This window comes from Amaranthus tricolor, chromosome 2 (genome assembly GCF_026212465.1).
Source record: "Amaranthus tricolor cultivar Red isolate AtriRed21 chromosome 2, ASM2621246v1, whole genome shotgun sequence".
Lineage (NCBI taxonomy): Eukaryota > Viridiplantae > Streptophyta > Magnoliopsida > Caryophyllales > Amaranthaceae > Amaranthus > Amaranthus tricolor.
Genome location: NC_080048.1, coordinates 5,482,325 through 5,498,850, shown reverse-complemented (window position 1 = coordinate 5,498,850; position 16,526 = coordinate 5,482,325). Strand labels below are relative to the sequence as shown.

At 31.9% G+C, this 16,526-nt stretch overlaps 2 protein-coding genes and 1 pseudogene across 3 annotated transcripts in view; all 3 read left to right on the top strand.

The window, feature by feature from the left end:
• Positions 1–2,355, top strand: part of LOC130802134 (separase) — a 20,194-nt gene extending 17,839 nt beyond the window's left edge. The window contains exons 24-26 of the mRNA XM_057666042.1: positions 856–1,092; positions 1,237–1,324; positions 1,448–2,355. Coding sequence (XP_057522025.1) covers positions 856–1,092; positions 1,237–1,324; positions 1,448–1,962 — 840 coding nt within the window. The 3' untranslated portion in view covers positions 1,963–2,355. The remainder of the gene's footprint in view (positions 1–855; positions 1,093–1,236; positions 1,325–1,447) is intronic.
• On the top strand, positions 2,180–12,055 carry LOC130805432 (uncharacterized; annotated as a pseudogene).
• Positions 11,485–16,526, top strand: LOC130805827 (importin subunit beta-1-like). 2 transcript variants are annotated; one of them, XM_057670614.1, is made up of 4 exons: positions 11,493–11,667; positions 12,680–15,097; positions 15,183–15,399; positions 16,192–16,526. In XM_057670614.1, the coding sequence occupies exons 2-3, from the start codon at positions 12,687–12,689 to the stop codon at positions 15,379–15,381; spliced, it is 2,610 nt and encodes an 869-aa protein (XP_057526597.1). In that variant the 5' UTR covers positions 11,493–11,667; positions 12,680–12,686; the 3' UTR covers positions 15,382–15,399; positions 16,192–16,526. The 2 variants fall into 2 exon arrangements, with proteins under 2 accessions (XP_057526598.1, XP_057526597.1); XM_057670615.1 differs by having other exon boundaries at positions 11,485–11,667; positions 15,183–16,526.

Sequence of the window (16,526 nt, the reverse complement as noted above, 5' to 3'; positions counted from 1 at the left end):
AGCTCTCCCTGCCTTCTTCATTTTCTTCTGTCGGTAAGAGAATCATTGTTGATGAGCTGAATGACAACGTCAATGAGAACCAATCTATGTCAAATGTTAAATGCAGAGAATCAAATGTCCTGAGAAGTCACAGAAGTGCTGAAAATGCAGTCTTTTGAGACAAAATAAGTGATGCAACTGTCTTTATTGGAAATTATATCCTTCCAAATTCTCTTTTGTCCCATGCTTCTTTAGGCTGAGAAGACATGACTCATGTGTTCTCATTTTTTCTTTTTTTCCTTTCCCTAGTTGGTTTTCAAATTTTTCATCACTTCAACCTTATTAATAAAAGATCTCATGAGGAATTCTATTCTTGATATACCATGTTTAACTAAATATAGGAAAGCAACTAGGCAAGTTAAACTGTTGATGTATGTTGGGAAGAATGTTTTGGCCAAGTATTTGTTGGCGTATGGCATTTTTGCCTCTGACATCTGATGAATTAATGAGTGGTTGCCTCCTACGTGATGGATTTGTGTGGCTGTTTGTGTTTTTCTTTTGCATACTCTTCAATTTTAAATGATTGGCATTTTCCACGTGTAATGCTTACTTTGAAATTGTCCAGTAAGTTTTCTTTGATGGCCATGGTTTGAGTGAGTCAGTTATCAGTTTCTCTTCAAATTGGATGAAAGGCATATCTTAAAATTCCCAAATTTCTTGCAGCTTGATAACTTAAATTAATTAATTATATCCTGCAATGACTTTGTCGATTTATTTTGTCCTTGCATCAGCTCTATCTGTTCTCAAGTAGTGATAATAAAACGTTGTGTGTCGCCCCTTCTCCTTCCCTATATTTAATGTTAAAGATAATGACAGATGCTGCCGTTGGAGAACATGCCCATTATGAAGGAACAAGAGGTATATCGTATGCCTTCTGTTGCCAGCATCTTCATGGCCCTCCAAAGGAGGTGTGTCCTTGAGGAAGCGGCCAGACTTGGTTCTAAATTTCCATTGATAGATCCTCTAGATTCGTTTTATCTACTGAATCCCAGTGGTGACCTAAGTCGTACGCAAGCTGAATTTGAGGAGTGGTTTAGACATCAGCACATGCAGGTATGATCTTGTTGCTTTTATATGGCCATGCTAAAGTGATTAACGCCAAAGTTTATCATAAATAGGAATTGTGTTCCAATTGTCTGCTGAAGGTATATATTTTTTTTAAATGTTCTTATCATATGCTAGTGTTTTATCTTCCAGGGAAAGGCTGGAGTTGTTCCATCAACTGAAGAGTTGAGTGCTGCTTTACAAAATCATGATCTATTCTTATATTTTGGCCATGGAAGTGGTGTGTCCCTCGATCTGTATTAGCTTGTCATATTCATCCTGTAATAGTAATGTTTTTCGATGTACCATTATATTCAGTTAACGTTTCACGTGCATTAATATGCTTCTCTGTCTGATGGCTCAGGGGCACAGTATATGCCTAGAGACAAGATCCAGAAACTAGAGAATTGTTCTGCATTGCTTCTTATGGGATGTAGTAGCGGGTCTTTGACCCTAAATGGGCGATATGCTCCAGTTGGTACTTCTCTATCCTATATGATGGCTGGCGCTCCAATTGTTATTGCAAATCTATGGGAAGTTACAGACTTGGACATCGACCGTTTTGCTAAAGCTGTGTTTAAATCGTTTCTTGAAGAAAGATCAATGTCTTCCACAGGTTGCATCCAATGCAGTTTATTAGCCGAAGAATTGAAGTCCATGAGTATGAATGAAAAGAAAGGTACAAAGAAAGGCCGAGGAAAGAAGGGAACAGTTGATCCTGCGCCTGATGTTTCTGGTGAGTATTGCTTCAGGCATAAGTTAAGGGCCGGATATTTCGTCAGTCAAGCCCGAAAAGCATGTAAACTTCCATACTTGATTGGTGCTGCACCTGTTTGTTATGGTGTACCTACAGGTATAAGGAAAAAAAGAGATATTTAGTCCCCAGCATCTTGTAGTTTTTGTTGTACAATTAAAAAAAATTTACACAATAAATTCCTAGGATATAGCATTGCATTTTTTAGGGTAGAAATTACTCTTGGGAGAGAAAAACTGTACAAAAATGATGCCATCATAAAAACCACAAGCTATTTATATACTTTTTTTAATAACTGTTTGCCTGGCCCTATGCGTACGGAGGTGAGCATTTGGGTATTTGATGCGGGTTCAAGTAAGTTATTTTTGACTTATCTGCGTATTTATTTAGTCGGTTTTTTGTTTAATTTCACGAAAGAGTTAATTACCTTTAAAATTCTTTTGCCAAAATTAATAATGTTATTCATTTGCAAATGTTTGAACATTTTCTGTTTTACCGGCCTTTTGACAGCAAAATATTTACACAATTAACCAAATAAACCCCAAATAATCATTTTTAAATTTTCAGCTAACATCTAAGTTATTCCAAATTTAATAGCTAATTATATATAATCACTTTTCCCTCCATGTCTAATTACCTTGAAATGGAATTGAATTATGATCTTTTTTGAAACTTAACATCTCTAAACACCAAACAATGTGGAAGGAATTTTTTTTCCAATCCTTCCCTTTTTGATTCCCCGGAGTTGAGTTTATCTGCTTTCTTCTGTTCATTTTGCCCATAAGGGTGAAGAATTCGAGAAAAATGGGTTGAATGTTCATAGCAATATTGATTCTAATCGAAATGATGATAATGTATCTTCGGATTATGTGCTTCAAGTTAAGGAGGAAGTAGATAAGGTGTATTTTGGGAAGGATGGAAAGTTAAATTTAAGGTTGTGGGTTAACAGTATTGTTTCCCATGATAGACAATTTGCCTAATGATGGTTATGTGGAGTTTAAGAAACTTGAGGCTTAGAATATCATGCAAGCCAATCAAGAGTTGAAATATGCAACTATGAAAAAGTTTGAGGATCATGATAGTAATAAGGATGGCCTTTTATCATTCAACGAGCTTTTCCCTCATTTTTTAAATGAAGATATAGGTAAGTAATAATTACTTATCTTTTAATCTAGGTGAAATCGCAGATTTTGTCATTAAAAGTCAATTCTAAATAATTTATTGGTTATTATAAGGATAAGATTGCGTATATTTAATTTTTAAAACAAAGCTATATAATTCATCTTCATTAACATCATACCGCGGTCTATTCTGCTTATTATAGAAACTAAAATAGAGTTTATAGAGGGATAAAAGACGGCAAATCATATTCATAAATGAGAATGCAACCAAATTGCAAAAGAAAACAATGCAAGACAAAAAATGACAAAAAACACCACAAACAATGCAAAATAAAAATTAAGACTAATATAAAAGAAATTATAATCGCGAAAACAATTATAAATTTATTAATATAAATTTTACATTAATGTGTAAGCTATAATGAGTAATGACATGATATTATGCTAAAAACAGAGGAAAACAAGATAGGGCGTGGGGATTGTGGTTGGTGGATGGAACAATTCAAAAATGCTGATGCTGATCAAGATGCACATTTGACCTTAGAGGAGCTTAAAGAGTACTATTTTTTTTTTCTTCTTTTATTCATTTTATATTATTTTCATTTCCCCATTTTACTCCTATATGGGTTATATCCTTAGGTTGATCTATATACAAAATACAAATAACCTCTTTATAGTAGGTATTAAATGGTGAAAATGATAATAAAAACTAGTGTAATTTAAATACATTACCATATGAAAATGTAGTATTAGGTAATAGAAATTTATGAACAAAAAACTTTTTTAAATAAATCAAAGTATCTTTATCATAAGATTCATTAAATTTACATTTTAAATCATCATTAATTAGTACCAATAATCAAATAAGCCGTAAGAGTTGACAATCCTATTTCTAGAAATAGAATTTCTATAAAAATTTGTAACAAAATGCAATTGTGATGTCATCAAATTTATATTTCCGAATTCGCTTTTAGATTATATGAAAGTCTCTTTTTCCTCGATCCCATGGAGTACACTACCAATTATTTTCTTTTTTATAGATTTAAATCAAAAAGTAGCAAATTTAATCCGATATTAATAATAATTATAATTATTTAAGTATAATGATGATTTTTATTTGATTGTTTTTACATGCAGTTTCTTGCACCCAGAAGACTGTAGCAAAAATGTAAAAGTACAAGAATGGTTTATGCTTTAGAAAATAAGGCAAGTAATAGAAATTGTATTCCTATATATATTTTGACTTGGGAGTGTTTGTTAAAAATATTCTTTCTAAAAATGATTTTTTATGCAAATTAATTATTTTGTAATGGATATACAAATAATAATTAGATTTTTGTTTAATTTTTGTCTCAATTTGTTACATTAATAAAATTTATAATATAGTCTATTTAAAAATATTATCTTAACATTAATTATTAACTGCACTAAAATTACGTATAAATTAATAACCACTTAAGTTAAATGGGTAAAACAGAACTAGTGCTGTGTAAAATCTCAACACTAATCGAAACTAATTATTATTGAAATAATTTTTAACTACTTTTGTAAGAGGTGTCATTTCTCAAAGAGACGACTTTAAAACAAGAAGATTATATTCGTATTTTTTCTTTAATTGTACTAATTAAGTTATTTAGCCCACATATCTAATGTGTCTCTCAGAAAAATTGTCTCTCACGCAATTTGTGAATAATTTTATCAAATGCCAAATAAGAATATTCTATCAAATTATAAGAATATTCTATCAAATGCCATGTAAGGAGTAATAGATAATAATTTGTATTAATTAGATTGTTTAACTTAAATATAAAGTGCCTCTCACGATGAGATGTCTCATACAAAAGCGTGTGATTATTTAATAGTTGTATGCATTGAAATTAACCTTATTTATTTATATCAATCATGTATCATTAACATTAGGAAAAATATCATAAAGTACCAAATAAAATTATTTTTTCCAAAAAGTACCTAATAAAAAAAATTTTGTCAAAAAATACCTAATAAAATTTTTTCTTTTCCAAATAGTACCAATTAACGTTTTCCTTTAGCTGACCTTCAAATATAATAGTTGACTGGTCAAAATCAAAAATTCTTCTTCCTCATCTTCAATTTCTTTTCTGATTCAATTTCTTCAGTATCTTCTTCCTCTACTTTTTACTCAAAATTAAAATTAAATTGAAAAAGAAATTGAAGATAAGGAGGAAGAGTTTTCGATTTTGACCAGTCAACCGTTAAGTTTGACGATCAATTGAAGGAAAACATTACTTGGTACTCTTTGGTAAAGAAAAAATTTTATTAAGTATTTTTTGGAAAAACTTTTTTTATCGGGTACTTTTTGAAAAAAAATTTTATTAGGTACTTTCTGACAATTTTCCCTTAACATTATTCATATAGAATCAAATTTGTCTCACTTGGAGAGAAAATACTACTTTTTAGGAAAGATTTTGAGTTCGATTCTTATTTAGCTCACCCTTTCCTCGGCCTACGTATCCTGTAATAAAAAAATTATTAATTATATTGATCCATATGCAGTTGACATTTTAATTATTTTAATAATTAGAATTTAACTTTTGGACCTTAGAACGAAAGGTAAAAAGAATATCTAAAAATTTATGGCGTAATAAATAATACTCCTTTTGTTTTGTATAGTTGACATTTTAATTATTTTAATAAAAAAGTCCTAATAACTCATATTATGTAGAAAAATATAAATTATATCTAATAATTCAATTTGATATAAACCTTAAAAATAAAAATTTTAGGCCTAAAAATTTAGGCTCCTGGATGATCGTTCATTTACCTTTATTAATCGACGGTCATGTCTATACGTACAGGAGGCTGGATTAGGACAATGATGGAAGACTCAACTTCAAGGAATTTGTAGACAATGCTTATGAAACCATCAAGAGTTACTATGAATTCAGTTCTGCGGATGGGCATCTTCTTTCACATCAATTACAATTTTCTAACCTTGATTCAAACAATGACAGGTTAACAAAATTTTCTTTTATCAAGTGTCACTATTTTATGGCTATCAACATTAGTTTTAGTTTAAGTATCCGGTTGAGTTGATTTCTAAGAATGAAAATTGATAAGTGAGTAAAATTTCACAAGTTTATCGAAAAATTCTCCTCAACCTGCAGGATGGGCGTGAAAATGAATTTAGTGGGTGGTGAGTGAATATGGTTACAAAAAGTCTTACATACTATAGGTAGTGGCTAAGTGTTGGATATGAGATCTTACTCGTCCTATATTCATTTGTCCTGCCTCATTTATGTCCCCTCGCCCCTTATTCACTCATCTTACCTTATACCCACTTGACCTTATATATTACTTATAATACTTTTTCAGATTTATTTATATACAATGAATATTGAGGGAATTGATAATAGTAGTGGGTGGATTTGAAAATTTTACTCCATGGGTAGTGGTTAAGTAGTGAGTATGAAATTTTAGATGTGTATAAGGGAGGGGGTATTTGCACCGCCCACCCCATTTTGCAATCCGTAGGAATCCTTCATTTGGTATCAAAACCAACGTGACCGAAGATCATTGTTTTAAAATTTCATCCACCCCTCATCTTAAGATACTATGTTTATCATCATGTATGATAAGAGCATAAGCTACCTCCACAGTCCAACACTTCAAGCTACCATTATATACCATGGCTAACCATTAACTTAATCTTTCAATTGAAATTGGTTTATTGACAATTACCTCTAATATTTATAAATTTTAATATTTTTCGAGACATTCAGATAAAATAGTACTATATTTTGAATATTTTAATACAATAGTTTAGCCAAAGCCTAAAATACAATTATATTTTACATACTAATAAAAAAGTTGGAAAATGACAAATATCATTCTTATGGAGCCTTGACAAACAGAATTACTTTAGTGGATGATCGTTAAATATATGACAACATTTGCGTAATTTAAAATTTGATTTTTAAAAAACAATTGGAGCCAAATTAAGTTAAATTTTTATATAATTTATTATAGAAATTATATATGTGTAACTTAGAATTTGATACGTTTAATTGAATAAAAAATTATTGTATTCGATAAATAATTTAAAAAAAATAGTATTTAACTTTTACTTTAAAAATTATATATTCAATGAATTTAATCACGATAATATATATACTTGCATTAAGTTATTTTTTACTTATTCCATAGTATTAAATATTGCACGTCTATACTAGTATTAATATAATAATAATCGTAATGTGAGTCATTATTTATGTGTCCTAATTATAGGTTTATCTTTTTCCAGGAGTACTAAGATCATGCTTCATATTATATATGCAATTTATTTGATGAATGAGGTAATTAATTTGAGATATGAATACTTATTATTTTCTAGTCAAGTAAAAAATCGATTATAATTATAACAAATATGCCCTCTAATTAATATTCTTTTAATAATTTGAAATAAATCATGCAGGTTGATGATAACCATGATAAAAAGTGAAGATAAATTCTACAAGAGTGTTTATGTAGGAGATTTGGAAGATGATGACTATGATCATGATGCATTTTGATTAAGCCTAAATATATGGTACTACGTCCATTTTAAAATACTCGCTACATTAGACTTAGTCATATTATTAATATTTCAAGCTTATTTTATATTATATTGCAGTAAATATGTAGGAAAAAATATAGTCAAGGGGAATCTTATTTGAATCGTTTAATCGTATACTTTTAATATATAAAATTTTTTAAATTTTTAGTTAAGCAAAGTTTAAGGTATAAATCATCAAAATGACATTAGATTGCATAAAAGCTAAAATATAACGAGTATAATACAACAAAACCTTTTTAGGGGGATCAAATTATCGTTATATAAGTAAATTATTTACCATATAAAAATTAGAGGGGTTCAAAATAGACATGATGACCCAAAATTATAACCAAACCGGTTTGACTCGACTTTAAAAATGATTTATAATTATTTAAAAACAATATGGACACAAAATCCATTTTCAAACCGACCGAAACAGCTAACCCGAAATCAACGCGATAACTTGAATGAACAACTCTAATTAAAACTAGTTAAGCTATGGAAATTTTAAAATCATATATACGAAATGAACATGAATCATTGCAAACATTATATTTAGCAAATGAAGTTGAAACTTCCCAATAATTATCCTTTTCAAAAAAATTAAGAGTTTTTGACTCCATATATTTGCCTTGTAAGTCTCCAAAAAAAAACACTATCAAAATTAAGATTACAAAAATAAAAACACACATTAAAAAGGATGAATGTGAAAATATGAAAGATAAATAATAATGACATTATGATATAAATTTATTAGTCTATAAAAAATAATAGTTTAAATTAAGGTTAGATCCCTTAATCTTAGATTTCAAATGTGTTACTTCAACCATTGAGCTATAGTAATATTTGTTATATATTTACATTCTTTAAACTATACATCATATTAGCAAGGGTGGCCAAAGCTAAAATTACAAAGGTTCGCGTTTCCGGCAAGGCCTAGCCCCCCATGTGGCTTCACCTATGCCTACAGGAGAGTTGTTCTACCCATACATTAAGTTAATTCTACCTATATATTGGATTTTGATCTTTCTTCTCGTGAGAGTTTGGAGTTATGAATTTTGGTTTTTAGTTGATTTGTTGATAGAGATTAATGCGATAATGCAGGAGACACCAAAATTGCAATTACCATCAACTACATCAATTTTAATTCTATCTCAAGAACTGCAACAGATCGAAAGACCCCCTCATAAAAGGTTGTATTAAACAACGATGTGGAAGAGGATATTCAGAATTGTCAGATCTCATATACAACCATCGTAGTCTTGTTAATTTTGAATTATATTTGGTTAAAGTTGTTACGTACTTATTAATTTTTATGTTTAATACAGATGTGGTATGGCTCTTTATTAATGAATAAAATATTATTAAAAAACTATAATCTCATTTGGACATGTGGAATGGAACAATCGAATTATGTAGGGAACACTTGAGACATTTGGTGATTACTTGTCTTATAAGCTTTACTCTTTTGAGATTGTGAGTGTAGATGTTGTTCATTTTAGCTATTTGTATACTACTAATGTTAAGTACTTGGCACTATGGGATTAAGTAGTAATTTTATGTTTCTATTTTTTTTGTAAAACTTGAATACAAACCCTACAAACCCTACAAACACGTTCCCAAAATCTAAATCATCTCAATCCTAACGTGTGTTTAAAGTCCTAAATGTGTATCACATGACTTATACGTATGGTGCTACATCATTAGGACTATCAATCACTCACATTTGACTAAATTTAGTTCAATTTATTTATTTTAAATGCAATGTAAATATTTCAATTAAATAAAAAATTATATTTAATCAATATAATTCATTCATAACCACTTATTTATGATTTATAAATGATTTCTTTGAAAGAAAATAAGACAAATAAAATACTCCCTCCGTTCTTTTTTGATCTTTCACATTACTATAACGGGTAGTTTCAAAAGTTCTTCCACTTTAGAATAGTTTCTACTTTTAGAAAGTTTTTATCCCACTTTTACCCCTTAAAACCCCATTTTCTTTTAATGTACCCCTTTTCTTTTATTAATAATTATTTTCTCTCTCATACTTTCAATACAATCATTATTTTACAATACTATTTAATAAAAATAATAATATCCACTATAATTCAAAAATTCTATCTTCTTTAATATACGTGGAAAATCCAAAGTGAAAGATAAAAAAGAACGGAGGGAGTAGGTTTTATGACTCAAGTTCAATATCCATTGTATAATAAATACTAGTGATGAAGAAATCATTACTTTTTTTAAAAAAAAAAAAGTGATGAAGATAGCATAAAATTTGGTTCCATTACAAAATCTTACATCATTTGGCATGAAAAAATATTCAAATGATGGCAAAAGCATAACTAACCAACTAAAACATCACTATATACAAAGTATTTGCTGAACTGTCTCCAATTATTAACACCTTTCCTTTTGTAATTTTCCATATTATTATTTATTGAAGTATTATTTAATTGATTTATATCAGAAAACATACAAAAAATTGTGGGACCTATCTTCTCCAATCAACGGTTCTGATCTTCTCAATCAGATCTATCAATAAATTAGAACTCTCACATTTATTCCTAATCTTAAAGTACATAATTTCCCAGCCATGGCCTTCTTTGTTCATCCTCTCTATTAATGGTTATACTTTTAATTATCAATATTATATTTAGTATATTCAGCTCATAAAAATTATAATGAATATATAGTGATGAATAATGACAATATACCCAAAAAAAGAATGCGACCAAACAACCCTCAAATCTAAAAAACACCCATAAAAAGATTCCAACAACGAGAGATTCCAACAAAGCATCATTTCGCCTATGGTTATATTTTTAAATTTTAATCATACTTGCATATTTTTAGTTATTAATAAAAATTAGAAATATCACGTGGTAATTTTAAATTATAGGCTATTCCACGTAGTAGACAAACATTTTTTTAATCCAGTGACCTTAGGCTTCCAACTTATTCACATGATAGTCAAAGGGAGGTGTTTTTTTTTAAAACTTTACGCTATTTTTTCAAATTACGATCACTGTAATTTCCACATATTTCGTAATTCAGTCAAAATGAGTACTTAATTTAACCAAAAATTTAACAAGTTATTTACCACATATAATAGTTAGAAGTTCAGGGTCACCAAATGGATTTATTGTATCCCACTTGGAAAAGTCAAAAACTCAACATTATCAAATAAACTTTCCCATAAAAAATTTGATTATATATTTATCCACCTCATGATATCCCATACATCTTGCTCATAAAGATAAGATCAAAGTCTGAAAAAGGTAGGACATCATATCCTTTTAAAAAAAAATACGAGGTAATTAATGAGACTAAAACATAAAAAGTAATGATACCTCCTATTCAACCTAAATATCCAATTTAATTGCTCTATTTTATTATTAATATATTTAATTATGCGTACTTATAAATTATAATAAATTAATATTAATACCCTTATAAAATAATGCCATTCAACCTAAGTTAAATAAATATTTCTAATTTTACTTATTATATGAAGTATATAACATTAAAAGGTTTTGGTAATATTGTTGTTGCTATTGTCTAAAACTCTAAATTATGTATTCGAAATCAAAACTTTAAAACATCAGTCGTTGTAGTTAGGAACACATAGACGTTATTTGTTTTCATACTACTTCTAGATTTTGAGTTTTGTTGTTTAACAACAAAAACTTAAACAATAAGAAATCTAAATAATTTCTTACACAATTAAATAATTATACTCACTCCTTTATGATTAAAAATTCCTAAAAATTAATAAAAGTAAAAAATATAATTTTTTTTTATGCTAAACAAACGGATAACTAAAATTAAATTTTACTAGCAATCACATTATGATGAAATAAATAAAGGAGTATTTGTTAGAACTTACAAATAAATAAATGTTAATTGATTAATAATTACCAGGATTATTAATGTGTTTTACGTAAATAAAAAACTTTTGGTTTCAGCTGTTTTACAACCTGCGTTTCTCTGTCTTCCCTCTCTTGTTTCTCTCTCTCCTAGGGTTTCAAAAGCGCCGTTTTTGGGGAAAATTTTTTTCATAGGATCGGTGACTGATAAGTGATTATTCTCTATCGCTTGCTCTCTATTCAATCCTATTGAAATCTCAGGTAATTTCATACTTCTAATTACTTAATTTTTGATTCTAAATGATACATTCGCTCAATTTGTTGGTCTAACTTGCAAGTTTTGATTTTTGATTTTGAATTTGCTTTCTGTTCGGTTTAATTGATCCGTTTTAATTTACACTATTTTTTTCCACTTCTATTGATTTTTGTTAATTTTCTGTAGCGATCCAAGAAGTTTATCGATTCGTTGATCATCGAGTGTACTTGCTGGTTCGGATTTGTTTTGATGGAATTATTTGGATATGAATTTTTTATACTCTTTTATTAAATTGAAGTTGTTTATTTCTTTGTTAGGTTAGATCTAGCTTCAATTGCTATTCAAAAATTTGAATTCGATTTTCTTAATCTAATGCGCATTGCTAGGGTTTAGAGAAATGTTGATTATCATATTACTTTATTTCGTTAGATTTTGAAAAGGATGACATTTTGCTTAGTTATGATGTAATTTCGATTTCTACTCTCACGTCCTAAGTAGTCCAAGTTGCTAGGTTAATACGAGCATTTGATTTGCAAAGTTCTGGAATTTGAAGTTCAAGTATTTCTTTAGTCGAATACAAAGATTAAAAATTGCACTCTGGCCCGGGGATCATGTATGTGATATGTTGCAAACGTTGACCTTCCCCAGAATCGCTCCTACTAGTCGGTGAAGTTCAAACATGGCTATATTCTCGTTTCATAGATGTATCAATGATCCATTAACTGGTCATGATATCTGGATAGTAATGAATAATTTGTACACTGCTTGTTTCTGCTAGTTGGTATACTCTTCCCTTAGCCAGCCTTTTATTAGACGTCACTTTAAACTTGTTAATATGTAGAATCTTCTGCGTTGATTATTTCTAGTTGATCAAGGTGTGTTGAAGAGCGTAGTGGTAATATTCTCTCTTTTTTTACATTGAGACTGAATTTCAGTTATATTAATGGCTTCGGTGCTTTCGCTGTTATAAAGTATATGCATGCATGAATATGATTTGACTTAAAAAATTATGTGCAGATATTTTATGGTGATGGAAATCACCCAGGTACTTTTAAATGCTCAATCAGTTGAGGCAGATATCCGAAAGCAAGCCGAAGATGGTCTGAATACTTTTCAGGAACAGAATTATCCGAGCTTCTTGCTATCGTTAGCTGGAGAGCTAGCCAATGAAGAGAAGCCAGCTGAATCAAGGAAGTTGGCTGGGCTTGTTCTTAAAAATGCAGTGGATGCAAAGGATTCACATAGGAAGTATGAGCTTGTACAGAAATGGATGTCTTTAGATGCGGGATTAAAGAATCAGATTAAGGCATGCTTGTTACAGTCCCTTGCTTCGCCTGTTCATGATGCTCGTTCAACTACATCTCAAGTTATTGCTAAGGTCGCTGGTATTGAGTTACCCCAAAAACAGTGGCCGGAGCTGATTGGATCATTGCTGGGAAATATTCACCAACTTCCTCCTCATGTCAAGCAAGCAACTTTGGAGACGCTTGGATATATGTGCGAGGAGGTATCTCCAGATGTAGTAGACCAGGATCAAGTAAATAAAATCCTCACTGCAGTTGTTCAGGGTATGAATGCCAATGAAACGAACAATGAAGTTAGGCTTGCTGCTACATATGCATTATATAATGCTTTAGGCTTTGCTCAGGCTAATTTTAATAATGATATGGAGAGAGATTATATTATGAGAGTTGTCTGTGAGGCAACATTATCTCCTGATTTGAAGATACGGCAGGCAGCTTTTGAATGTCTGGTTGCTATTTCTTCTACTTACTATGAGAAGCTAGCTCCTTACATGCAGGACATCTTCAATATAACTGCAAAAGCTGTGAGAGAAGATGAAGAGCCAGTTGCTCTTCAAGCCGTTGAGTTTTGGAGCTCAATCTGTGACGAGGAGATCGATATTCTTGAAGAATACGGAGGTGATTTTACGGGTGACTCTGAGATTCCTTGCTTTTATTTTATTAAGCAGGCTCTCCCTGCATTGGTACCTTTGTTGCTGGAGACACTCCTCAAGCAAGAGGAGGAGCAAGATCAGGATGAGGGAGCTTGGAATATTGCTATGGCAGGGGGTACTTGCCTTGGGCTTGTTGCACGAACTGTGGGAGATGATATTGTGCCTCTTGTGATGCCATTTATTGAAGAGAATATCACAAAGCCAGATTGGAGGCAGAGAGAGGCTGCCACCTATGCATTTGGTTCAATTTTGGAGGGCCCTTGCCCTGAAAAGTTGACAGCAATTATCAATATTGCTTTGAACTTTATGCTCGTTGCGCTGACAAAAGATCCTAACAGTCATGTCAAAGACACCACAGCTTGGACTCTTGGTAGAATTTTTGAATTTCTTCATGGATCACTTATGGAGACTGAAATTATCACAAATACAAACTGCCAGCATATTATTACAGTTTTATTGGAGGCCATGAAGGATACACCTAATGTTGCTGAAAAGGCCTGTGGGGCTCTCTATTTCCTTGCACAAGGCTATGAGGATGCTAGCTCTTCTTCACCCTTGACTCCATACTTTCAAGAGATTGTTCAGTCCCTTCTTACCGTTACACACAGGGAAGATGCTGGGGAGGCACGCTTGCGAATTGCCGCTTATGAAACATTAAATGAGGTGGTCAGGTGCTCAACAGATGATACTGTTCCCTTGGTTTTGCAGCTAGTTCCTGTCATCATGATGGAGCTTCAGAAAACGCTTGAGTCGCACAATATTTCACCAGATGGGAAACAGGGTGAACTGCAAGGTCTCCTGTGTGGATGCCTACAGGTTATAATTCAAAAATTGGGGTCATCTGAGCCAACCAGAACTGTGCTAATGCAGTATGCTGATCAAATCATGCAACTCTTCCTTGGTGTTTTTTCTTGTAATAGTGCTACAGTGCATGAAGAGGCTATGCTGGGAATTGGTGCTCTTGCCTATGCCGCAGGTCCGGATTTTGCAAAGTACATGAATGAGTTTTATAAGTATTTGGAAATGGGTCTTCAAAACTTTGAAGAATACCAAGTCTGTGCTGTCACAGTTGGTGTGGTGGGAGATTTATGCAGGGCATTGGAGGATAAGATACTGCCTTATTGTGATGGTATTATGACACAACTCCTTAAGGACTTGTCAAGCAATCAGCTACATCGATCAGTAAAGCCTCCGATTTTCTCATGCTTTGGGGATATAGCACTTGCAATAGGCGAGAATTTTGAGAAGTATTTGGTGTATGCCATGCCAATGCTTCAAAGCGCTGCAGACTTGTCTGCTCACACAGCTGGTGTTGACGATGAGATACTTGAGTACACCAATCTTTTGCGTAATGGAATTTTGGAAGCATATTCAGGGATCCTTCAAGGCTTCAAGAACACTGCAAGAGCCCAGCTTTTACTTCCCTATGCTCGCCATATCCTTTCATTCGTTGACAGTATTTACCAAGAGAAAGATATGTAAGTTTTTACATAACCAATTATTTTTTTGTAGCTTTGGGCAATTGATTTTGTTTCGTAGCTAATTAAATTTTACTTTTTATAGGGACGATGCTGTCATGAAGACTGCTATTGGAGTCCTTGGTGACCTTGCAGACACACTTGCAGCTAGTGCAGGTTCTTTAATTCAGCAGTTTCCATCATGCAGGGACTTGCTTCGTGAATGCTTGTCATCAGATGACCATTCAATTAAACAATCAGCTGAATGGGCCAAGCTGGCCATTAGTCGAGTGATTGCCATTTGAGGCTTGGTCTCCTGTTTGGTATATTCTTTTCCTTTTTGAAGTCTCTGCATGCATCAGGTGTGTTGAGTTGGGTCTGGGGGTCTGGGATTGCATACACAAGTTACAAGCGTCGGGTCGTCACCAGTCGGACAACTGAAGTTGTCAGCCTTCATGTTGTCGCTAACTCTTGCATCTGCACGATGGGTCCGTCGGTCAGGTCAGGTCAAGTCCTTTTGCTTTTGGTTTTTAAGGAGGTCTTGGATAGTCCGAAACAGTTACAAGGGGCCTCTTCTGGGAAGTTTTAACCTCATATTCAGTGCTGAAGAATAATGGAGATGGGTGCGTCTTTGGGTCTTAATTATCAATACCGAGCATTATTTCACGCTGAAAGGGCAGTGCCCTGATTTTGGATCGATGATCCTCTCTCTTATACTTAAAGAATTATCCCTTGATTGCCTGGTGGTTCCCGTCTTCTCCCAATGGTACAATGTATCTTGGGAAGTCGAAGATGATTTCAACAGAGGGTCAATTCAAGTTTTAAATGTTAAAATGATCACCAGTGGCGTAACATAGGCATTTCTTACACATTTTTTTTCTTCTTTTAGTCTGTCCCCCATTTTTCGGTCTTTCTGGTTTTCCTCCCATTTTGAGTCCTGCATTGTTTTTCAAGCCCATCACTCTCCAGTCCACCAGTTTGTGTTGCATTCACGTCTCATCATATTTTACCCTATATCTGTATACTCTCTACATACGATGAAAAGCATCACATTATTATTTTTTTCATTATTATTATGCATTTTCATTGATAAATATTTTTTGGGGTTTAAGCAGTTTTTGCCTAGGCAATTTGGTTTGATCGATTGTTTGCATACATGAGCAAGCATGTTTGCTACTTGGATTTTGAAGTTGAGTACAGGAATTTGTTGGTATAGTTTTTTGTTTAAGGCGAGATTTATAAGCATCCTTAAGATATGTCATAAATATATATTTTGGACAAGAGGGGAAATCTTTCTCCAAGTTGTATGGCGTTAATTTATAGTAAAAATTATTCGAAGAAGTCTTAGGGTTTTATTTTCTTTTATGCTGCCCAGAATTTACATGTGAAGTCGGTTCATGTAATTCGTTTTTGTTTGTGCCTTTAGTTAATAGATAAGATTCTTTTGAAA

Bases quoted from the DNA above. Each gene is read 5' to 3' on its own strand.
- LOC130805827 (XM_057670615.1), top strand. From the start codon at position 12,687: ATGGTGATGGAAATCACCCAGGTACTTTTAAATGCTCAATCAGTTGAG. The intron at 15,098-15,182 runs GTAAGTTTTTAC...TACTTTTTATAG, and splicing joins ATTTACCAAGAGAAAGATAT to GGACGATGCTGTCATGAAGA.